The sequence below is a fragment of the Cyrtonyx montezumae genome, unplaced genomic scaffold (genome assembly GCF_038088225.1).
Source record: "Cyrtonyx montezumae isolate F1298 unplaced genomic scaffold, pur_monq_1.0 scaffold_144, whole genome shotgun sequence".
Taxonomy (NCBI): domain Eukaryota; kingdom Metazoa; phylum Chordata; class Aves; order Galliformes; family Odontophoridae; genus Cyrtonyx; species Cyrtonyx montezumae.
The window spans coordinates 26252-50575 of record NW_027071875.1 but is presented as its reverse complement, the minus strand read 5'-3'; the positions used below and the strand labels follow the sequence as shown (position 1 = coordinate 50575).

The 24324-nt window shown below is 63.7% G+C and overlaps 1 protein-coding gene across 1 annotated transcript in view; it reads left to right on the top strand.

Moving 5' to 3' along the window:
• Positions 1–2503: 2503 nt before the first annotated feature.
• The window catches only part of LOC136045607 (cleavage and polyadenylation specificity factor subunit 1-like), a gene marked incomplete at its 3' end in the record, with an annotated part of 44796 nt that continues 22975 nt past the window's right edge, over positions 2504–24324 (top strand). Inside the window, 7 exon segments of the mRNA XM_065731617.1 lie at positions 2504–2718; positions 2845–2869; positions 5055–5188; positions 7566–7646; positions 7746–7897; positions 20835–20981; positions 21074–21213. Of these exon segments, the coding sequence (XP_065587689.1) occupies positions 2575–2718; positions 2845–2869; positions 5055–5188; positions 7566–7646; positions 7746–7897; positions 20835–20981; positions 21074–21213 (823 nt within the window).

Here is a 24324-nt window from a genome sequence, read left to right as displayed (position 1 = left end):
CATAGCCCCTATATAAATCACCGCAGCCCCCATATAGAGATCCCACTGCCCCTATATAAATCATTACAGCCCCCATAGAACCCCACTGCCCTATAGATCCCTGCAGCCCCTACATAGGTCCCCACAGCTCCTATACATCTGCCCCGCCCCTATGCATTACCCCACAACCCCCATAGCTCCCCACAGGCCCTATATAGATCACAACAGCTCCCATAGGACCCCACGGCCCCTATAGATCCCCGCGGCCCCCATAGATCCGCATTCCTCCTATAGGTCCCAACAGCCCCTATAGATCCCCATAACAGCTATAGATCCCTTCAGTCCCCATAGATCCCCACAGCTCCTTTAGGTCCCTCTATACACCCCCCCACAGATCCCCACAGCCCCCATAGGTTCCTACAGCCCCTATAGATCCCCACAGCTCCTATAGGTCCCCCCCATAGGTCCCCACATCCCCTCCATACGTCCCCGTTCCCACCGCAGTCCTCCGCCGGAGGACCTCCGTCTCTATGGTTCCGGCTCCGCTTGGCCGCTCCTCCCCGCCGCTCCTTCCCGCCCACTTCCGGCCGCTCGTTGGTTCGGCCCCGTCGCTTCCGGTGCCGCGCGTGGCGGGACGCGCTCGCGGAGAGGTCCGTGGGGTCGGGGAATGCTATGGGGCGCAGTGGGGCAGGGGGGAGGGGGGGTCCATAGGGACCCTTTGTGGGGACCCACGGGGGCCCTTCAGAGGGGGTGGGGCTGCGCCGTGGGGGGTGGGGGGGGGGATGGAGGCCCACGTGGGTCCGTGGGGCGCTATGGGGTGGGGTGGCCCATAGGTGACCCATAAATGCCCCTTTGGGTGCTCTGGGGGGGGGAGTTTGTGGCCCATAGATGCTATGGGGCCAGCTCTGGGTGTCTGTGGGGCGCTGTAGGGTGAGGGGGCCCGTAGGTGACCCATAGAGGCCCCTTTGGTGCTGTGGGGCTGCTCTTGGGGGGGGAGGGGGGTGTTGCATGTAGACCCGTAGATAATGTGGGGTCACCCTTGGAGGTCTGTGGGGCACTGTGGGGTGGGGTGGCCCATAGGTGACCCATAAATGCCCCTTTGGGTGCTCTGGGGGGGGGGGGTTTGTGGCCCATAGATGCTATGGGGCCAGCTCTGGGTGTCTGTGGGGCGCTGTAGGGTGAGGGGGCCCGTAGGTGACCCATAGAGGCCCCTTTGGTGCTGTTGGGCTGCTCTTGGGGGGGGGGAGGGGGGTGTTGCATGTAGACCCGTAGATAATGTGGGGTCACCCTTGGAGGTCTGTGGGGCGCTGTGGGGTGGGGTGGCCCATAGGTGACCCATAAATGCCCCTTTGGGTGCTCTGGGGGGGTGTTTCGTGACCCATAGATGCTATGGGGCCACCTCTGGGTGTCTGCGGAGCGCTGTAGGGTGAGGGGGTCTGTAGGTGACCCATAGAGGCCCCTTTGGTGCTGTGGGGCTGCTGTGGGGGGGTGGGGGGGGGGTGCATAGAGACCCATGGATGTTATGGGGCCACCCCTAGGTGACCATCGGGGAACCTATGGGTTCTGTGGGGCAGGAGTAGGGGGGGCCATGGGGTGACCCATAGAGGCCCCTTCGGGTGCTGTGGGGGTGGCATTGTGCCCCATAGATACTGTGGGGCTGCTCCTGGGTGTCTGTGGGTCACTCTGGGGTGGGGGTGGAGCACAGGATGACCCATAGAGGCCCTCTGGTGCTGTGGGGCTGCTCTGGGGGGGACACGGGGACCCATAGACACTGTGGGGCCACTCCTGGGGGGCAGTGGGGTGGGGGCAGCCCCATAGAAACCCCATTTGTGCGCATTCTGGTCCCCCTTTACCCCCTGACCTTTTTTTTTCCCCCAGGAGCGCTGTGATTGGCGGTTGGAGCGGTGGTCCGACTGTAGTTCGGCTGTGGTGCAGCTATGATCTGACGGTGGTCCGGCTGTCACCCGGCCGTGTGCTGGTGTGATCCGGCTGTGGTCCGGCTTTGGTGCAGCAATGATCTGATTGTGGTCCGGCTGTCATCTAGCTGTAGTCTGGCTGTGGTCCGGCTGTCATCTGGCTGTGGTCCGGCTGTAGTCTGGCTGTAGGCCGGCTTTCATCTGGCTGTCATCTAGCTGTAGTCTGGCTGTGGTCCGGCTGTCATCTGTAGTGGTCCGGCTGTGGTCCGACTGTAGTCCAGCTGTCATCTGGCTGTAGTCTGGCTGTCATCTGGCTGTGGTCCGGCTGTCATCTGGCTGTAGTCCGGCTGTCGTCTGGCTGTAGTCCGGCTGTCATCTGGCTGTGGTCCGGCTGTCATCTGGCTGTAGTCCAGCTGTAGTCCGGCTGTCACCTGGCTGTAGTCCGGCTGTCACCTGGCTGTAGTCTGGCTGTAGTCCGGCTGTGGTCCGGCTGTAGTCCGGCTGTGGTCCGACTGTAGTCCGGCTGTCATCTGGCTGTGGTCCGGCTGTCATCTGGCTGTAGTCCAGCTGTCATCTGGCTGTGGTCCGGCTGTCATCTGGCTGTAGTCCGGCTGTCATCTGGCTGTAGTCCGGCTGTCATCCGGCTGAGGTCCGGCTGTGGTCCGGCTGTAGCGGCGCCATGTACGCGGTGTACAAACAGGCGCACCCTCCGACGGGGTTGGAGTTCTGCCTCTACTGCCACTTCTTCGGCACCGCCGAACGCAACCTGGTGGTGGCTGGCACCTCACAGCTCTACGTCTACCGCCTCAACCACGACGCCGAGGTGTGTTTCCCCTCCACCCCACCCCTAAAATCCCCCACCGGGACCCCCGGAGCCCGCCCCACACTTGGGGGGCAGAGGGGTGTGTGCGTGGGGCAGCGCTGATGGTGCTTTGTGTTCCGGTTGCAGAGCGGCGTCAAAGATCGGAATGCGGGTAAGTGGGGGTGGGACCCCTCCCGACACTGTGACACCCCGACATTGTCACCCCCACACTGTGACACCCCGACACTGTCACCTCCATGGCGTGACACCCGACACTGTGACACCCCGACACTGTCACCCCCACACCGTGACACCCGACACTGTGACACCCCGACATTGTCACCCCCACACCGTGACACCCCGACATTGTCACCCCCACGGTGTGACACCTGACACTGTGACACCCCGACATTGTCACCCCCACGGCGTGACACTCAATGCAGTGACACCCCGACATTGTCACCCCCACAGTGTGACACCTGACACTGTGACACCCCGACATTGTCACCCCCACGGCGTGACACTCAATGCAGTGACACCCTGACATTGTCACCCCCACACTGTGACACCCCGACACTGTCACCCCCACACCGTGACACCTGACACTGTGACACCCCGACATTGTCACCCCCACAGTGTGACACCTGACAGTGTGACACCCCGACATTGTCACCTCCATGGCGTGACACCCGACACTGTGACACCCCGACACTGTCACCCCCACACCGTGACACCGCACACTGTGACACCCCGACATTGTCACCCCCACGGCGTGACACTCAATGCAGTGACACCCCGACATTGTCACCCCCACAATGTGACACCTGACACTGTGACACCCCGACATTGTCACCCCCACGGCGTGACACTCAATGCAGTGACACCCTGACATTGTCACCCCCACACTGTGACACCCCGACACTGTCACCCCCACACCATGACACCTGACACTGTGACACCCCGACATTGTCACCCCCACGGTGTGACACCTGACAGTGTGACACCCCGACATTGTCACCTCCATGGCGTGACACCCGACACTGTGACACCCCGACATTGTCACCCCCACACTGTGACACCCCCCATTGTCACATTTTGATCCTTTTGGGGTGTTGGTGTTGTTGGGGTGCTGCTGGTTATGGGGTGCTGCTGGTTATGGGGTGCTGGTGGCTGTATGCTGGTGGTTATGGGGTGCTGGTAGCTGTGTGGTGGTTATGGGGTGCTGGAGGTTATGGGGTGCTGATGGCTGTGTGGTGGTTATGGGGTGCTGCTGGTTATGGGGTGCTGGTGTCTGTGTGGTGGTTATGGGGTGCTGGCGGTTATGGGGTGCTGGCGGTTATGGGGTGCTGGTGGTTATGAGGCGCTGCTGGTTATAGGGCGCTGCTGGTTATGGGATGCTGCTGGTTATGGGGCGCTGCTGGTTATGGGGCGCTGCTGGTTATGGGATGCTGCTGGTTACGGGGCGCTGCTGGTTACGGGGCGCTGCTGGTTATGGGATGCTGCTGGTTACGGGGCGCTGCTGGTTACGGGGCGCTGCTGGTTATGGGATGCTGCTGGTTATGGGGCGCTGCTGGTTATGGGACGCTGCTGGTTATGGGGCGCTGCTGGTTATGGGGCGCTGCTGGTTATGGGATGCTGCTGGTTACGGGGCGCTGCTGGTTATGGGATGCTGCTGGTTACGGGGCGCTGCTGGTTATGGGGCGCTGCTGGTTATGGGGCGCTGCTGGTTATGGGATGCTGCTGGTTACGGGGCGCTGCTGGTTACGGGGCGCTGCTGGTTATGGGACGCTGCTGGTTATGGGGCGCTGCTGGTTACGGGGCGCTGCTGGTTACGGGGCGCTGCTGGTTATGGGGCGCTGCTGGTTATGGGGCGCTGCTGGTTATGGGGTGCTGGTGGCTGTATGCTGCTGGTTATGGGGCGCTGCTGGTTACGGGGCGCTGCTGGTTATGGGGCGCTGCTGGTTACGGGGCGCTGCTGGTTATGGGGTGCCGGTGTCTGTATGGTGGTTATGGGGCGCTGCTGGTTACGGGACGCTGCTGGTTATGGGGCGCTGCTGGTTATGGGATGCTGGTGGTTATGGGGCGCTGCTGGTTACGGGGCGCTGCTGGTTACGGGGCGCTGCTGGTTATGGGGCGCTGCTGGTTATGGGGTGCCGGTGTCTGTGTGGTGGTTATGGGATGCTGCTGGTTATGGGGCGCTGCTGGTTACGGGGCGCTGCTGGTTATGGGGTGCTGGTGTCTGTGTGGTGGTTATGGGATGCTGGTGGTTATGGGGCACTGCTGGTTATGGGGCGCTGCTGGCCACGCCCTGTCCCCACGCGTGGGGCGGTGACCCGGTGCCCCGGTGCCCGCGGCAGAGGGCCGAGGCCACAAGGAGAAGCTGGAGCTGGTCGCGTCCTTCTCGTTCTTCGGCAACGTCATGTCCATGGCCAGCGTGCAGCTGGCGGGCGCCAAGCGGGATGCGCTGCTGCTCAGCTTCAAGGACGCCAAGGTGGGCACGGCCACGGGCACCGCACGGCCCTACGGGGGGATCTGGGGTCGGCCGTGGGGTGAGGGGAGGCCGTGGGGTGAGGGGTGGCTGTGGGGTGAGGTGGAGCTGGGGGGTGGGGGTGGCTGTGGGGTGAGGTGGAGCTGGGGGGTGGGGGTGGCCGTGGGGTGAGGGGTGGCCGTGGGGTGAGGGGGGGCCGTGGGGTGAGGTGGAGCTGGGGGGTGGGGGTGGCTGTGGGGTGAGGGGTGGCCGTGGGGTGAGGGGTGGCTGTGGGGTGAGGTGGAGCTGGGGGGTGGGGGTGGCCGTGGGGTGAGGCGTGGCCGTGGGGTGAGGGGTGGCTGTGGGGTGAGGCGAGGCTGTGGGGTGAGGGGTGGCCGTGGGGTGAGGTGGAGCTGGGGGGTGGGGGTGGCTGTGGGGTGAGGGGTGGCCGTGGGGTGAGGGGTGGCTGTGGGGTGAGGTGGAGCTGGGGGGTGGGGGTGGCTGTGGGGTGAGGTGGAGCTGGGGGGTGGGGGTGGCCGTGGGGTGAGGGGTGGCCGTGGGGTGAGGGGGGGCCGTGGGGTGAGGTGGAGCTGGGGGGTGGGGGTGGCTGTGGGGTGAGGGGTGGCCGTGGGGTGAGGGGTGGCTGTGGGGTGAGGTGGAGCTGGGGGGTGGGGGTGGCCGTGGGGTGAGGCGTGGCCGTGGGGTGAGGGGTGGCTGTGGGGTGAGGCGAGGCTGTGGGGTGAGGGGTGGCCGTGGGGTGAGGTGGAGCTGGGGGGTGGGGGTGGCTGTGGGGTGAGGTGGAGCTGGGGGGTGGGGGTGGCCGTGGGGTGAGGGGTGGCCGTGGGGTGAGGGGTGGCCGTGGGGTGAGGCGTGGCCGTGGGGTGAGGGGTGGCCGTGGGGTGAGGTGGAGCTGGGGGGTGAGGGGTGGCCATGGGGTGAGGGGAGGCCGTGGGGTGAGGGGTGGCCGTGGGGTGAGGCGTGGCCAGGGGGTGAGGGGTGGCCGGGGGGTGAGGTGGAGCTGTGGGGCGAGGCGTGGCCGTGGGGTGAGGGGTGGCCGTGGGGCGAGGCGTGGCCGTGGGGTGAGGGGTGGCCGTGGGGTGAGGGGTGGCCATGGGGTGAGGGGTGACTGTACAGTGGGATCACTGTGGGGCACTGTTGGGTCCAATGGGACACAATGGGGCACAGTGGGGTCACTATGGGGCACTGTGGGGTCACTATGGGGCACTGTGGAGTCCAATGGGACACAATGGGGCACAGTGGGGTCACTATGGGGCACTGTTGGGTCCAATGGGGCACAATGGGGGCACAGTGGGGCCACTATGGGGCACAGTGGGGTCACTATGGGGCACTGTTGGGTCCAATGGGACACAGTGGGGGCACAGTGGGGCCACTATGGGGCACAGTGGGGTCACTGTGGGGCACTGTTGGGTCCAATGGGACACAGTGGGGCTCAGTGGGGCCACTATGGGGCACAGTGGGGTCACTGTGGGGCACTGTTGGGTCCAATGGGACACAGTGGGGGCACAGTGGGGCCACTATGGGGCACAGTGGGGTCACTATGGGGCACAGTGGGGTCCAATGGGGCACAATGGGGGCACAGTGGGGCCACTATGGGGCACAGTGGGGTCACTATGGGGCACTGTTGGGTCCAATGGGACACAGTGGGGCCACTATGGGGCACAGTGGGGTCACTGTGGGGCACAGTGGGGTCCAATGGGGCACAATGGGGGCACAGTGGGGCCACTATGGGGCACAGTGGGGTCACTATGGGGCACTGTTGGGTCCAATGGGGCACAATGGGGGCACAGTGGGGCCACTATGGGGCACAGTGGGGTCACTATGGGGCACTGTTGGGTCCAATGGGACACAGTGGGGGCACAGTGGGGCCACTATGGGGCACAGTGGGGTCACTATGGGGCACTGATGGGTCCAATGGGACACAGTGGGGCCACTATGGGGCACAGTGGGGTCACTGTGGGGCACAGTGGGGTCCAATGGGGCACAATGGGGGCACAGTGGGGCCACTATGGGGCACAGTGGGGTCACTATGGGGCACTGTTGGGTCCAATGGGACACAGTGGGGGCACAGTGGGGCCACTATGGGGCACAGTGGGGTCACTGTGGGGCACAGTGGGGTCACTATGGGGCACTGTTGGGTACAATGGGGCACAATGGGGGCACAGTGGGGCCACTATGGGGCACAGTGGGGTCACTGTGGGGCACAGTGGGGTCCAATGGGACACAAAGGGGGCACATTGGGGCCACTATGGGGCACTGTTGGTACTGTGGGTCGCTCCGGGGTCACTGCGTGGTCACTATGGGGTTACCGTACGGCCGCTCTATGGGGCCGCTATGGGATCTGTGGGGCGCATCGGGGTCCCGGCGACCGTCCCCGTTGCAGCTCTCGGTGGTGGAGTACGACCCCGGCACGCACGACCTGAAGACGCTCTCCCTGCACTACTTCGAAGAGCCCGAGCTGCGGGTACGTTGTGGGGACGTGTGGGGCGGAGATGTTGGGGGGCGGGGGGGGGGGGGGGGGGCGGAGATGTGGGGCCCGCCCCATAACCTGTGTTCCCCGCAGGACGGCTTCGTGCAGAACGTGCACATCCCCAAAGTGCGCGTGGACCCCGACGGGCGCTGCGCCGTCATGCTCATCTACGGCACGCGCCTCGTGGTGCTGCCCTTCCGCCGCGACTCGCTGGCCGACGAGCACGAGGGGCTGGTGGGCGAGGGGTGAGTGAGCGCTGCACCGAGGGGGCCACCCCACGGCTCCGTGGGGCTCGGAGCGGGCAGCTCGGCCAATGTGGGGCCGTCACGGGGCTGGGGGTGGCCAACGTGGCCACTGTGAGGCTCCGTGTGGCCAACGTGGAGGTGAGAGTGGTCAACAGGACCAATTTGTGGCCAGGTGTGGCCAATGTGGGGCTCAGAGCGGGCAACTCGGCCAATTTGGGGCCGTCACGGGGCCGGGGGTGGCCAACGTGGCCACTGTGAGGCTCTGCGTGGCCAACGTGGGGCTCGGAGCGGGCAACTCGGCCAATGTGGGGCCGTCACGGGGCCAGGGGTGGCCAACGTGGCCACTGTGAGGCTCTGCGTGGCCAACGTGGGGCTCAGAGCGGGCAACTCGGCCAATTTGGGGCCAGGTGTGGCCAACGTGGCCACTGTGAAGCTCCATGTGGCCAACGTGGGGCTCAGAGGGGTCAACTCGGCCAATTTGGGGCCGTCACGGGGCCAGGGGTGGCCAATGTGGCCACTGTGAGGCTCTGTGTGGCCAACGTGGGGCTCGGAGCGGGCAACGTGACCCATTTGGGGCTGTCACGTGGCCAGCGTGGCCACTGTGAGGCTCCATGTGGCCAACGTGGAGCTAAGAGTGGTCAACAGCACCAATCTGTGGCCAGGTGTGGCCAACGTGGCCACTGTGAGGCTCCGTGTGGCCAACATGGAGGTGAGAGTGGTCAACAGCACCAATCTGTGGCCAGGTGTGGCCAACGTGGCCACTGTGAGGCTCCACGTGGCCAAGGTGGAGGTGAGAATGGTCAACAGCACCAATCTGTGGCCAAGTGTGGCCAACGTGGCCACTGTGAGGCTCCGTGTGGCCAACGTGGAGCTGAGAGTGGTCAACAGGACCAATTTGTGGCCAGGTGTGGCCAACGTGGCCACTGTGAGGCTCTGCGTGGCCAACGTGGGGCTCGGAGCGGGCAACTCGGCCAATGTGGGGCCGTCACGGGGCCGGGGTGGCCAACGTGGCCACTGTGAGGCTCCAATGTGGCCAACGTGGGGCTCAGAGCGGGCACCTCAGCCAATTTGGGGCCAGGTGTGGCCAACATGGCCACTATGAGGCTCCACGTGGCCAACGTGGGGCTCAGAGCGGGCAACTCGGCCAATGTGGGGCTGTCACGGGGCCGGGGGTGGCCAACGTGGCCACTTTGAGGCTCTGCGTGGCCAACGTGGGGCTCGGAGCGGGCAACGTAACCCATTTGGGGCTGTCACGTGGCCAACGTGGCCACTGTGAGGCTCCGTGTGGCCAACGTGGGGCTCAGAGGGGTCAACTTGGTCAATCTGGGGCCGTCACGGGGCCAGGGGTGGCCAACGTGGCCACTGTGAGGCTCTGCGTGGCCAACGTGGGGCTCGGAGCGGGCAGCTCGGCCAATGTGGGGCCGTCACGGGGCCGGGGGTGGCCAACGTGGCCACTGTGAGGCTCCGTGTGGCCAACGTGGAGGTGAGAGTGGTCAACAGGACCAATTTGTGGCCAGGTGTGGCCAACGTGGCCACTGTGAGGCTCCGTGTGGGCAACGTGGGGCTCAGAGGGGTCAACTTGGCCAATTTGGGGCCGTCACGGGGCCGGGGGTGGCCAACGTGGCCACTGTGAGGCTCTGCGTGGCCAACGTGGGGCTCGGAGCGGGCAACTCGGCCAATTTGGGGCCATCACGAGGCTGGGGGTGGCCAACGTGGCCACTGTGAGGCTCCGTGTGGCCAACGTGGAGCTGAGGAGGGGTCAACTCGGCCAATTTGGGGCCATCATGTGGTCAGGTGTGGCCAACGTGGCCACTGTGAGGCTCCGTGTGGCCAACGTGGGGCTCAGAGCGGGCAACTCGGCCAATTTGGGGCCGTCACGGGGCCAGGGGTGGCCAACGTGGCCACTGTGAGGCTCCGTGTGGCCAACGTGGGGCTCGGAGTGGGCAACGTGACCCATTTGGGGCTGTCACGTGGCCAACGTGGCCACTGTGAGGCTCCGTGTGGCCAACGTGGAGCTCAGAGGGGTCAACTCGGCCAATTTGGGGCCATCATGTGGCCAGGTGTGGCCAACGTGGCCACTGTGAGGCTCCGTGTGGCCAACGTGGGGCTCAGAGCGGGCAACTCGGCCAATTTGGGGCCAGGTGTGGCCAACGTGGCCACTGTGAGGCTCCGTGTGGCCAACGTGGGGCTCGGAGCGGGCAACTCGGCCAATTTAGGGCCGTCACGGGGCCAGGGGTGGCCAACGTGGCCACTGTGAGGCTCTGCGTGGCCAACGTGGGGCTCGGAGCGGGCAACGTGACCCATTTGGGGCTGTCACGTGGCCAACGTGGCCACTGTGAGGCTCCACGTGGCCAACGTGGGGCTCAGAGGGGTCAACTCGGCCAATTTGGGGCCGTCACGGGGCCGGGGGTGGCCAACGTGGCCACTGTGAGGCTCTGCGTGGCCAACGTGGGGCTCGGAGCGGGCAACTCGGCCAATTTGGGGCCGTCACGGGGCCAGGGGTGGCCAACGTGGCCACTGTGAGGCTCCGTGTGGCCAACGTGGGGCTCGGAGCGGGCAACTTGGCCAATTTGGGGCCGTCACGGGGCCAGGGGTGGCCAACGTGGCCACTGTGAGGCTCCGTGTGGCCAACGTGGAGCTGAGAGTGGTCAACAGGACCAATTTGTGGCCAGGTGTGGCCAACGTGGGGCTCAGAGCGGGCAACTCGGCCAATGTGGGGCCGTCACGGGGCCGGGGGTGGCCAACGTGGCCACTGTGAGGCCAGGTGTGGCCAACGTGGCCACTATGAGGCCAGGTGTGGCCAACGTGGGGCTCAGAGCGGGCAACTCGGCCAATTTGGGGCCAGGTGTGGCCAACATGGCCACTGTGAGGCTCCATGTGGCCAACATGGAGGTGAGAGTGGTCAACAGCACCAATCTGTGGCCAGGTGTGGCCAACGTGGCCACTGTGAGGCTCCATGTGGCCAACGTGGGGCTCGGAGCAGGCAACTTGGCCAATTTGGGGCCGTCACGGGGCCAGGGGTGGCCAACGTGGCCACTGTGAGGCTCTGCGTGGCCAACGTGAGGCTCAGAGCGGGCAACGTGATCCATTTGGGGCTGTCACGTGGCCAACGTGGCCACTGTGAGGCTCCGTGTGGCCAACGTGGGGCTCAGAGGGGTCAACTTGGTCAATCTGGGGCCGTCACGGGGCCAGGGGTGGCCAACGTGGCCACTGTGAGGCTCTGCGTGGCCAACGTGGGGCTCGGAGCGGGCAGCTCGGCCAATGTGGGGCCGTCACGGGGCCGGGGGTGGCCAACGTGGCCACTGTGAGGCTCCGTGTGGCCAACGTGGAGGTGAGAGTGGTCAACAGGACCAATTTGTGGCCAGGTGTGGCCAACGTGGCCACTGTGAGGCTCCGTGTGGGCAACGTGGGGCTCAGAGGGGTCAACTCGGCCAATTTGGGGCCGTCACGGGGCCGGGGGTGGCCAACGTGGCCACTGTGAGGCTCTGCGTGGCCAACGTGGGGCTCGGAGCGGGCAACTCGGCCAATTTGGGGCCATCACGAGGCTGGGGGTGGCCAACGTGGCCACTGTGAGGCTCCGTGTGGCCAACGTGGAGCTGAGGAGGGGTCAACTCGGCCAATTTGGGGCCATCATGTGGTCAGGTGTGGCCAACGTGGCCACTGTGAGGCTCCGTGTGGCCAACGTGGGGCTCAGAGCGGGCAACTCGGCCAATTTGGGGCCGTCACGGGGCCAGGGGTGGCCAACGTGGCCACTGTGAGGCTCCGTGTGGCCAACGTGGGGCTCGGAGTGGGCAACGTGACCCATTTGGGGCTGTCACGTGGCCAACGTGGCCACTGTGAGGCTCCGTGTGGCCAACGTGGAGCTCAGAGGGGTCAACTCGGCCAATTTGGGGCCATCATGTGGCCAGGTGTGGCCAACGTGGCCACTGTGAGGCTCCGTGTGGCCAACGTGGGGCTCAGAGCGGGCAACTCGGCCAATTTGGGGCCAGGTGTGGCCAACGTGGCCACTGTGAGGCTCCGTGTGGCCAACGTGGGGCTCGGAGCGGGCAACTCGGCCAATTTAGGGCCGTCACGGGGCCAGGGGTGGCCAACGTGGCCACTGTGAGGCTCTGCGTGGCCAACGTGGGGCTCGGAGCGGGCAACGTGACCCATTTGGGGCTGTCACGTGGCCAACGTGGCCACTGTGAGGCTCCACGTGGCCAACGTGGGGCTCAGAGGGGTCAACTCGGCCAATTTGGGGCCGTCACGGGGCCGGGGGTGGCCAACGTGGCCACTGTGAGGCTCTGCGTGGCCAACGTGGGGCTCGGAGCGGGCAACTCGGCCAATTTGGGGCCGTCACGGGGCCAGGGGTGGCCAACGTGGCCACTGTGAGGCTCCGTGTGGCCAACGTGGGGCTCGGAGCGGGCAACTTGGCCAATTTGGGGCCGTCACGGGGCCAGGGGTGGCCAACGTGGCCACTGTGAGGCTCCATGTGGCCAACGTGGAGCTGAGAGTGGTCAACAGCACCAATCTGTGGCCAGGTGTGGCCAACGTGGCCACTGTGAGGCTCCGTGTGGCCAACGTGGAGCTGAGAGTGGTCAACAGGACCAATTTGTGGCCAGGTGTGGCCAACGTGGCCACTGTGAGGCTCCGTGTGGCCAACGTGGGGCTGAGAGTGGTCAACAGCACCAATCTGTGGCCAGGTGTGGCCAACGTGGCCACTGTGAGGCTCCGTGTGGCGAACGTGGGGCTCGGAGCGGGCAACTCGGCCAATTTGGGGCCATCACAGGGCCGGGGGTGGCCAACGTGGCCACTGTGAGGCTCTGCGTGGCCAACGTGGGGCTCGGAGCGGGCAACTCGGCCAATGTGGGGCCGTCACGGGGCCGGGGGTGGCCAACGTGGCCACTGTGAGGCTCCGTGTGGCCAACGTGGAGCTGAGAGTGGTCAACAGGACCAATTTGTGGCCAGGTGTGGCCAACGTGGGGCTCAGAGCGGGCAACTCGGCCAATGTGGGGCCGTCACGGGGCCGGGGGTGGCCAACGTGGCCACTGTGAGGCCAGGTGTGGCCAACGTGGCCACTATGAGGCCAGGTGTGGCCAACGTGGGGCTCAGAGCGGGCAACTCGGCCAATTTGGGGCCAGGTGTGGCCAACATGGCCACTGTGAGGCTCCATGTGGCCAACATGGAGGTGAGAGTGGTCAACAGCACCAATCTGTGGCCAGGTGTGGCCAACGTGGCCACTGTGAGGCTCCATGTGGCCAACGTGGGGCTCGGAGCAGGCAACTTGGCCAATTTGGGGCCGTCACGGGGCCAGGGGTGGCCAACGTGGCCACTGTGAGGCTCTGCGTGGCCAACGTGGGGCTCGGAGCGGGCAACGTGACCCATTTGGGGCTGTCACGTGGCCAACGTGGCCACTGTGAGGCTCCGTGTGGCCAACGTGGGGCTCGGAGCGGGCAACTCGGCCAATTTGGGGCCATCACGGGGCCAGGGGTGGCCAACGTGGCCACTGTGAGGCTCCGTGTGGCGAACGTGGAGCTGAGAGTGGTCAACAGGACCAATTTGTGGCCAGGTGTGGCCAACGTGGCCACTGTGAGGTTCCGTGTGGCGAACGTGGGGCTCGGAGCGGGCAACTCGGCCAATGTGGGGCCGTCACGGGACCGGGGGTGGCCAACGTGGCCACTGTGAGGCTCCGTGTGGCCAACGTGGAGGTGAGAGTGGTCAACAGGACCAATTTGTGGCCAGGTGTGGCCAACGTGGCCACTGTGAGGCTCCATGTGGCCAACGTGGGGCTCAGAGCGGGCAACTCGGCCAATTTGGGGCCGTCACGGGGCCAACGTGGCCACTGTGAGGCTCCGTGTGGCCAACGTGGAGCTGAGAGTGGTCAACAGCACCAATCTGTGGCCTGGTGTGGCCAGCGTGGCCACTGTGAGGCTCTGCGTGGCCAACGTGGGGCTCGGAGCGGGCAACTCGGCCAATTTGGGGCCGTCACAGGGCCGGGGGTGGCCAACGTGGCCACTGTGAGGCTCCGTGTGGCCAACGTGGAGCTGAGAGTGGTCAACAGGACCAATTTGTGGCCAGCTGTGGCCAGCGTGGCCACTGTGAGGCTCCACGTGGCCAATGTGGGGCTCAGAGCAGGCAACTCGGCCAATGTGGGACCGTCACGGGGCCAGGGGTGGCCAACGTGGCCACTGTGAGGCTCCGTGTGGCCAACGTGGGGCTCGGAGCGGGCAACTCGGCCAATTTGGGGCCATCACGTGGCCAACGTGGAGCTGAGAGTGGTCAAATGGACCAATTTGTGGCCAGGTGTGGCCAACGTGGGGCTCGGAGCGGGCAACTCAGCCAATTTGGGGCCATCACGGGGCCAGGTGTGGCCAACGTGGCCACTGTGAGGCTCCGTGTGGCCAACGTGGAGCTGAGAGTGGTCAACAGGACCAATTTGTGGCCAGGTGTGGCCAACGTGGGGCTCAGAGCGGGCAACTCGGCCAATGTGGGGCCGTCACGGGGCCGGGGGTGGCCAACGTGGCCACTGTGAGGCCAGGTGTGGCCAACGTGGCCACTATGAGGCCAGGTGTGGCCAACGTGGGGCTCAGAGCGGGCAACTCGGCCAATTTGGGGCCAGGTGTGGCCAACATGGCCACTGTGAGGCTCCATGTGGCCAACATGGAGGTGAGAGTGGTCAACAGCACCAATCTGTGGCCAGGTGTGGCCAACGTGGCCACTGTGAGGCTCCATGTGGCCAACGTGGGGCTCGGAGCAGGCAACTTGGCCAATTTGGGGCCGTCACGGGGCCAGGGGTGGCCAACGTGGCCACTGTGAGGCTCTGCGTGGCCAACGTGGGGCTCGGAGCGGGCAACGTGACCCATTTGGGGCTGTCACGTGGCCAACGTGGCCACTGTGAGGCTCCGTGTGGCCAACGTGGGGCTCGGAGCGGGCAACTCGGCCAATTTGGGGCCATCACGGGGCCAGGGGTGGCCAACGTGGCCACTGTGAGGCTCCGTGTGGCGAACGTGGAGCTGAGAGTGGTCAACAGGACCAATTTGTGGCCAGGTGTGGCCAACGTGGCCACTGTGAGGTTCCGTGTGGCGAACGTGGGGCTCGGAGCGGGCAACTCGGCCAATGTGGGGCCGTCACGGGACCGGGGGTGGCCAACGTGGCCACTGTGAGGCTCCGTGTGGCCAACGTGGAGGTGAGAGTGGTCAACAGGACCAATTTGTGGCCAGGTGTGGCCAACGTGGCCACTGTGAGGCTCCATGTGGCCAACGTGGGGCTCAGAGCGGGCAACTCGGCCAATTTGGGGCCGTCACGGGGCCAACGTGGCCACTGTGAGGCTCCGTGTGGCCAACGTGGAGCTGAGAGTGGTCAACAGCACCAATCTGTGGCCTGGTGTGGCCAGCGTGGCCACTGTGAGGCTCTGCGTGGCCAACGTGGGGCTCGGAGCGGGCAACTCGGCCAATTTGGGGCTGTCACAGGGCCGGGGGTGGCCAACGTGGCCACTGTGAGGCTCCGTGTGGCCAACATGGAGCTGAGAATGGTCAACAGGACCAATTTGTGGCCAGCTGTGGCCAGCGTGGCCACTGTGAGGCTCCACGTGGCCAATGTGGGGCTCAGAGCAGGCAACTCGGCCAATGTGGGACCGTCACGGGGCCAGGGGTGGCCAACGTGGCCACTGTGAGGCTCCGTGTGGCCAACGTGGGGCTCGGAGCGGGCAACTCGGCCAATTTGGGGCCATCACGTGGCCAACGTGGAGCTGAGAGTGGTCAACAGGACCAATTTGTGGCCAGGTGTGGCCAACGTGGGGCTCGGAGCGGGCAACTCAGCCAATTTGGGGCCATCACGGGGCCAGGTGTGGCCAACGTGGCCACTGTGAGGCTCCGTGTGGCCAACGTGGAGCTGAGAGTGGTCAACAGGACCAATCTGTGGCCAGGTGTGGCCAACGTGGCCACTGTGAGGCTCCACGTGGCCAACGTGGAGCTGAGAGTGGTCAACAGCACCAATTTGTGGCCAGGTGTGGCCAACGTGGCCACTGTGAGGCTCCGTGTGGCCAACGTGGGGCTCGGAGCGGGCAACTCGGCCAATTTAGGGCCGTCACGGGGCCAGGGGTGGCCAACGTGGCCACTGTGAGGCTCCGCGTGGCCAACGTGGGGCTCGGAGCGGGCAACGTGACCCATTTTGGGCTGTCACGTGGCCAACGTGGCCACTGTGAGGCTCCGTGTGGCCAACGTGGAGCTGAGAGTGGTCAACAGCACCAATCTGCGGCCTGGTGTGGCCAACGTGGCCACTGTGAGGCTCCACATGGCCAACGTGGGGCTCAGAGCGGGCAACTCGGCCAATGTGGGGCCGTCACGGGGCCAGGGGTGGCCAACGTGGCCACTGTGAGGCTCTGCGTGGCCAACGTGGAGCTGAGAGTGGTCAACAGGACCAATCTGTGGCCAGGTGTGGCCAATGTGGCCACTGTGAGGCTCCACGTGGCCAACGTGGAGGTGAGAGTGGTCAACAGCACCAATCTGTGGCCAGGTGTGGCCAACGTGGCCACTGTGAGGCTCCACATGGCCAACGTGGGGCTCAGAGCGGGCAACTCGGCCAATTTGGGGCCAGGTGTGGCCAACATGGCCACTGTGAGGCTCCGTGTGGCCAACGTGGAGCTGAGAGTGGTCAACAGAACCAATCTGTGGCCAGGTGTGGCCAACGTGGCCACTGTGAGGCTCCGTGTGGCCAACGTGGAGCTGAGAGTGGTCAACAGCACCAATTTGTGGCCAGGTGTGGCCAACGTGGCCACTGTGAGGCTCCACGTGGCCAACATGGAGGTGAGAGTGGTCAACAGCACCAATCTGTGGCCAGGTGTGGCCAACGTGGCCACTGTGAGGCTCCACGTGGCCAACGTGAAGCTGAGAGTGGTCAACAGGACCAATTTGTGGCCAGGTGTGGCCAACGTGGCCACTGTGAGGCTCCGTGTGGCCAACGTGGGGCTTGGAGCGGGCAACTCGGCCAATTTAGCGCCGTCACGGGGCCAGGTGTGGCCAACGTGGCCACTGTGAGGCTCTGCGTGGCCAACGTGGGGCTCGGAGCGGGCAACTCGGCCAATTTGGGGCCGTCACGGGGCCAGGGGTGGCCAACGTGGCCACTGTGAGGCTCCACGTGGCCAACATGGAGGTGAGAGTGGTCAACAGGACCAATTTGTGGCCAGGTGTGGCCAACGTGGCCACTGTGAGGCTCCGTGTGGCCAACGTGGAGCTGAGAGTGGTCAACAGCACCAATTTGTGGCCAGGTGTGGCCAACGTGGCCACTGTGAGGCTCCGTGTGGCCAACGTGGAGCTGAGAGTGGTCAACAGCACCAATCTGTGGCCTGGTGTGGCCAGCGTGGCCACTGTGAGGCTCTGCGTGGCCAACGTGGGGCTCGGAGCGGGCAACTCGGCCAATTTGGGGCCGTCACAGGGCCGGGGGTGGCCAACGTGGCCACTGTGAGGCTCCGTGTGGCCAACGTGGAGCTGAGAGTGGTCAACAGGACCAATTTGTGGCCAGGTGTGGCCAACGTGGCCACTGTGAGGCTCCGTGTGGCCAACGTGGGGCTCGGAGCGGGCAACGTGACCAATTTGGGGCTGTCAGGTGGCCAACGTGGCCACTGTGAGGCTCCATGTGGCCAACGTGGAGCTGAGAGTGGTCAACAGCACCAATTTGTGGCCAGGTGTGGCCAACGTGGCCACTGTGAGGCTCCGTGTGGCCAACGTGGAGCTGAGAGTGGTCAACAGGACCAATCTGTGGCCAGGTGTGGCCAACGTGGCCACTGTGAGGCTCCACGTGGCCAACATGGAGGTGAGAGTGGTCAACAGGACCAATTTGTGGCCAGGTGCTGCCAACGTGGCCACTGTGAGGCTCCATGTGGCCAACGTGGAGCTGAGAGTGGTCAACAGCACCAATTTGTGGCCAGGTGTGGCCAACGTGGCCACTGTGAGGCTCCGTGTGGCCAACGTGGGGCTCGGAGCGGGCAACGTGACCAATTTGGGGCTGTCAGGTGGCCAACGTGGCCACTGTGAGGCTCCATGTGGCCAACGTGGAGCTGAGAGTGGTCAACAGCACCAATTTGTGGCCAGGTGTGGCCAACGTGGCCACTGTGAGGCTCCGTGTGGCCAACGTGGAGCTGAGAGTGGTCAACAGGACCAATCTGTGGCCAGGTGTGGCCAACGTGGCCACTGTGAGGCTCCACGTGGCCAACATGGAGGTGAGAGTGGTCAACAGGACCAATTTGTGGCCAGGTGCTGCCAACGTGGCCACTGTGAGGCTCCATGTGGCCAACGTGGAGCTGAGAGTGGTCAACAGCACCAATTTGTGGCCAGGTGTGGCCAACGTGGCCACTGTGAGGCTCCGTGTGGCCAACGTGGGGCTCGGAGCGGGCAACGTGACCAATTTGGGGCTGTCAGGTGGCCAACGTGGCCACTGTGAGGCTCCATGTGGCCAACGTGGAGCTGAGAGTGGTCAACAGGACCAATTTGTGGCCAGGTGTGGCCAACGTGGCCACTGTGAGGCTCAGTGTGGCCAACACTCCTCTCCCCGTGGCCACCGCGGAGCTCAGTGCGGTCAATCCATCCAATTTGTGGCTCAGCGTGGCCCATGAGTGGCCCAGTGTGGCCAACACTCCTCTCCACGTGGCCACCGCGGAGCTCAGTGTGGTCAATCCTTCCAATTTGTGGCTCATTGTGGCCCATGTGTGGCCCAATGTGGCCAACACTCCTCTCCACGTGGCCACCCTGGGGCTCAGTGCGGTCAATCCATCCAATTTGTGGCTCAGCGTGGCCCATGAGTGGCCCAGTGTGGCCAACACTCCTCTCCACGTGGCCACTGCGGAGCTCAGTGTGGTCAATCCATCCAATCTGTGGCTCACTGTGGCCCATGTGTAGCTCTGGGTGGCCAACACTCCTCTCCCCGTGGCCACCGCGGAGCTCAGTGCGGTCAATCCATCCAATCTGTGGCTCACTGTGGCCCATGTGTAGCTCTGGGTGGCCAACACTCCTCTCCACGTGGCCACCCCGGAGCTCAGTGCGGTCAATCCATCCAATCTGTGGCTCACTGTGGCCCATGTGTAGCTCTGGGTGGCTAGTGCTCCTCTCCACGTGGCCACCGCGGAGCTCAGTGCGGTCAGTCCATCCAATCTGTGGCTCATTGTGGCCCATGTGTAGCTCTGGGTGGCCAACACTCCTCTCCCCGTGGCCACCGCGGAGCTCAGTGCGGTCAATCCATCCAATCTGTGGCTCAGCGTGGCCAATGTGTGGCCCAATGTGGCCAACACTCCTCTCCACGTGGCCACCGCGGAGCTCAGTGTGGTCAATCCATCCAATCTGTGGCTCACTGTGGCCCATGTGTAGCTCTGGGTGGCTAGTGCTCCTCTCCCCGTGGCCACCGCGGAGCTCAGTGCGGTCAATCCATCCAATCTGTGGCTCACTGTGGCCCATGTGTAGCTCTGGGTGGCTAGTGCTCCTCTCCCCGTGGCCACCGCTGAGCTCAGTGTGGTCAATCCATCCAATTTGTGGCTCAGTGTGGCCCATGTGTAGCTCTGGGTGGCCAACACTCCTCTCCCCGTGGCCACCGCGGAGCTCAGTGTGGTCAATCCATCCAATTTGTGGCTCAGCGTGGCCAATGTGTGGCCCAGTGTGGCCAACACTCATCTCCACGTGGCCACCGCGGAGGTCAGTGTGGTCAATCCATCCAATCTGTGGCTCACTGTGGCCCATGTGTCGCTCTCGGTGGCCAACACTCCTCTCCCCGTGGCCACCGCGGAGCTCAGTGCGGTCAGTCCATCCAATTTGTGGCTCATTGTGGCCCATGTGTAGCTCTGGGTGGCCAACACTCCTCTCCCCGTGGCCACCGCGGAGCTCAGTGCGGTCAATCCATCAATTTGTGGCTCAGCGTGGCCAATGTGTGGCCCAATGTGGCCAACACTCCTCTCCCCGTGGCCAACATGGAGCTCAGTGTGGCCAATCCATCCAATCTGTGGCTCATTGTGGCCCATGTGTAGCTCTGGGTGGCCAACACTCCTCTCCCTGTGGCCACCGCGGAGCTCAGTGCGGTCAATCCATCCAATTTGTGGCTCACTGTGGCCCATGTGTAGCTCTGGGTGGCCAACACTCCTCTCCCCGTGGCCACCACGGAGCTCAGTGCGGTCAATCCATCCAATTTATGGCTCATTGTGGCCCATGTGTAGCTCTGGGTGGCTAGTGCTCCTCTCCACGTGGCCACCGCGGAGCTCAGTGTGGTCAATCCATCCAATCTGTGGCTCATTGTGGCCCATGTGTAGCTCTGGGTGGCCAACACTCCTCTCCCCGTGGCCAACACGGAGCTCAGTGTGGTCAATCCATCCAATTTGTGGCTCAGCGTGGCCCATGTGTGGCTCTGGGTGGCTAATGCTCCTCTCCCCGTGGCCAACACAGAGCTGATTGAGATCCACTCACCCGATCCGTGCCTCAGCTTGGCCAATGTGTGGCCCAATGTGGCCAACACTCCTCTCCACGTGGCCACCGCGGAGCTCAGTGCGGTCAATCCATCCAATCTGTGGCTCATTGTGGCCCATGTGTAGCTCTGGGTGGCCAACACTCCTCTCCCCGTGGCCACCGCGGAGCTCAGTGTGGTCAATCCATCCAATCTGTGGCTCATTGTGGCCCATGTGTGGCTCTGGGTGGCCAACACTCCTCTCCCCGTGGCCACCGCGGAGCTCAGTGTGGTCAATCCATCCAATCTGTGGCTCACTGTGGCCCATGTGTGGCTCTGAGTGGCCAACACTCCTCTCCCCGTGGCCACCGTGGAGCTCAGTGCGGTCAACTCATCCAATCTTTGGCTCTGGAGTGGCCGACGCTCGGCTCAGCGTGGCCGTGAACCCAGAGGTGCTCCAGGCCGAGTGCTTTTGTCTCCTGGGGTTTTTTGGGGTGCTGTCCCCCACCCCCCCGTAACCCACGTCCCCGTTGGGAAGCAGGCAGAAGTCGAGCTTCCTGCCCAGCTACATCATCGACGTGCGGGAGCTGGACGAGAAGCTGCTCAACATCATCGACATGCAGTTCCTCTGCGGCTACTACGAGCCCACCCTCCTCATCCTCTTCGAGCCCAACCAGACGTGGCCGGGGTAAGGACCCCCTCCTCCTCCTCCCCCCCCCCCCCCCCCCCGTTTTTTTTTTCTTACCGCGGGGTGGTGACGGTGACGGGGCGGTCCCGCAGGCGCGTGGCGGTGCGTCAGGACACGTGCAGCATCGTGGCCATCTCGCTGAACATCATGCAGAAGGTGCACCCCGTCATCTGGTCCCTCAGCAATCTGCCCTTCGACTGCACGCAGGCGCTGGCCGTCCCCAAACCCATCGGTGAGGGACGGAGCGGGGACGGGGCTGTGGGCGGGTGACGGTCACGGTGATGGTTCGGGTGACGGTCTGGGTGGCGGTCCAGATCACGGTCTGGGTGGCGGTCCGGTGGATGGAGCACGGGATGGTTTGGGTGGCGGTCCTGGTGACAGTCCGGGTGACAGTCCGTGTGATGGTCCGGGTGTTGGTCTGGATCACAATTTGGGTGACGGTCTGGGTGACAGTCAGATCTGGGTGACAGTCCAGGTGACAGTCCGTGTGATGGTCCGGGTGTTGGTCTGGATCACGATCTGGGTGACGGTCCGGGTGGCAGTCCAGGTGACAGTCCGTGTGATGGTCCGGGTGTTGGTCTGGATCACAATTTGGGTGACGGTCTGGGTGACAGTCAGATCTGGGTGACGGTCTGGGTGACAGTCCAGGTGACAGTCCATGTGATGGTCTGGGTGTTGGTCTGGATCATGATGTGGGTGACGGTCTGGGTGGTGGTCCTGGTGATAGTCCGGGTGACAGTCCGTGTGATGGTCCGGGTGTTGGTCTGGATCATGATCTGGGTGACGGTCCTGGTGACAGTCCGGGTGACAGTCCGTGTGATGGTCCGGGTGTTGGTCTGGATCACAGTTTGGGTGACGGTCTGGGTGACAGTCAGATCTGGGTGACGGTCTGGGTGACAGTCCTGGTGACAGTCTGGGTGATGGTCTGGGTGTTGGTCTGGATCATGATGTGGGTGACGGTCTGGGTGGCGGTCCTGGTGACAGTCCGGGTGACAGTCCATGTGATGGTCCAGGTGTTGGTCTGGATCATGATCTGGGTGGCGGTCCTGGTGACAGTCCAGGTGACAGTCCGTGTGATGGTCCGGGTGTTGGTCTGGATCACAATTTGGGTGACGGTCTGGGTGACAGTCAGATCTGGGTGACGGTCTGGGTGACAGTCCTGGTGACAGTCTGGGTGATGGTCTGGGTGTTGGTCTGGATCATGATGTGGGTGACGGTCTGGGTGGCGGTCCTGGTGACAGTCCGGGTGACAGTCCGTGTGATGGTCCAGGTGTTGGTCTGGATCATGATCTGGGTGGCGGTCCTGGTGACAGTCCAGGTGACAGTCCGTGTGATGGTCCGGGTGTTGGTCTGGATCACAATTTGGGTGACGGTCTGGGTGACAGTCAGATCTGGGTGACGGTCTGGGTGACAGTCCAGGTGACAGTCCGTGTGATGGTCCGGGTGTTGGTCTGGATCACGATCTGGGTGACGGTCCGGGTGGCAGTCCAGGTGACAGTCCGTGTGATGGTCCGGGTGTTGGTCTGGATCACAATTTGGGTGACGGTCTGGGTGACAGTCAGATCTGGGTGACGGTCTGGGTGACAGTCCTGGTGACAGTCTGGGTGATGGTCTGGGTGTTGGTCTGGATCACGATCTGGGTGACGGTCTGGGTGGCGGTCCGAGTGACAGTCCTGGTGACAGTCTGGGTGATGGTCCAGGTCTGGATCCGTGTGATGGTCCAGGTGTTGGTCTGGATCATGATCTGGGTGACGGTCTGGTTGACGATCCGGGTGACGGTCCGTGTGATGGTCCAGGTGTTGGTCTGGATCGTGATCTGGGTGACGGTTCAGGTGATGGTCTGGGTGACAGACTGGGTGACGATCCGGGTGATGGTCTGGGTGTTGGTCTGGATCACGATCTGGGTGACGGTCTGGGTGGCGGTCCTGGTGACAGTCCAGGTGACAGTCCGTGTGATGGTCCAGGTGTTGGTCAGGATCATGATCTGGGTGACGGTTCAGGTGATGGTCTGGGTGACGATCCGGGTGATGGTCCGGGTGTTGGTCTGGATCACGATTTGGGTGACGGTCTGGGTGACAGTCAGATCTGGGTGACGGTCTAGGTGATGGTCCAGATCACAGACTGGGTGACAGTCCAAGTGATGGTCTGGGTGACAGTTCGGGTGACAGTCTGGGTGATGGTCCAGGTGTTGGTCTGGATCACGATCTGGGTGACGGTCTGGGTGACAGTCCTGGTGATGGTCCAGGTGTTGGTCTGGATCACGATCTGGGTGACGGTCTGGGTGACAGTCCTGGTATCGGTCTGGGTGACAGTCTGGGTGACTGTCCAGGTGACGATCTGGGTGACAATCTGGGTGGCAGTCCGGGTGATGGTTTGGGTGACAGTCCGGGTGAGATGGTGGTTGGGGCTCTTGAGGTGGTGGTCCTCAGAATGTTCTTGGGGGCATTCTCGGGGGCGTTGGGGCCATGTTTCTCCTGATGTTGTGGGTGATGTTCTGCATGATGACCTCGGTGACAGTCCTGGTGGTGCTCTGGGTGACAGTCCTGGTGACATTCTGGGTGACATCCTTGATGTTGTGGGTGATGTCCTTGATGACAGTCCCGGTGATGTTATGGATGATATTTCTGGGTGACATTCTGGGTGACATCCTTGATGGTGTGGGTGACGTCCTCTGTGACAATCCCGGTGACGTTCTGGGTGACATCCGTTTCTGGGTGACATTCTGGGTGACATCCTTGATGTTGTGGGTGACGTCCTCTGTGACAATCCTGGTGACGTTCTGGGTGACATCCTTGGTGACGTTCTGGGTGATGTTTCTGGTGACATTCTGGGTGACATCCTTGATGTTGTGGGTGACGTTCTGGGTGATGTTCCTGGTGACGTTCTGGGTGACGTTTCTGGTGACATTCTGGGTGACATCCTTGATGGTGTGGGTGACGTCCTCTGTGACAATCCCGGTGACGTTCTGGGTGACATCCGTTTCTGGGTGACATTCTGGGTGACATCCTTGATGTGGGTGACGTCCTCTGTGACAATCCTGGTGACGTTCTGGGTGACATCCTTGGTGACGTTCTGGGTGATGTTTCTGGTGACATTCTGGGTGACATCCTTGATGTTGTGGGTGACGTTCTGGGTGATGTTCCTGGTGACGTTCTGGGTGACGTTTCTGGTGACATTCTGGGTGACATCCTTGATGGTGTGGGTGACGTCCTCTGTGACAATCCCGGTGACGTTCTGGGTGACATCCGTTTCTGGGTGACATTCTGGGTGACATCCTTGATGTGGGTGACGTCCTCTGTGACAATCCTGGTGACGTTCTGGGTGACATCCTTGGTGACGTTCT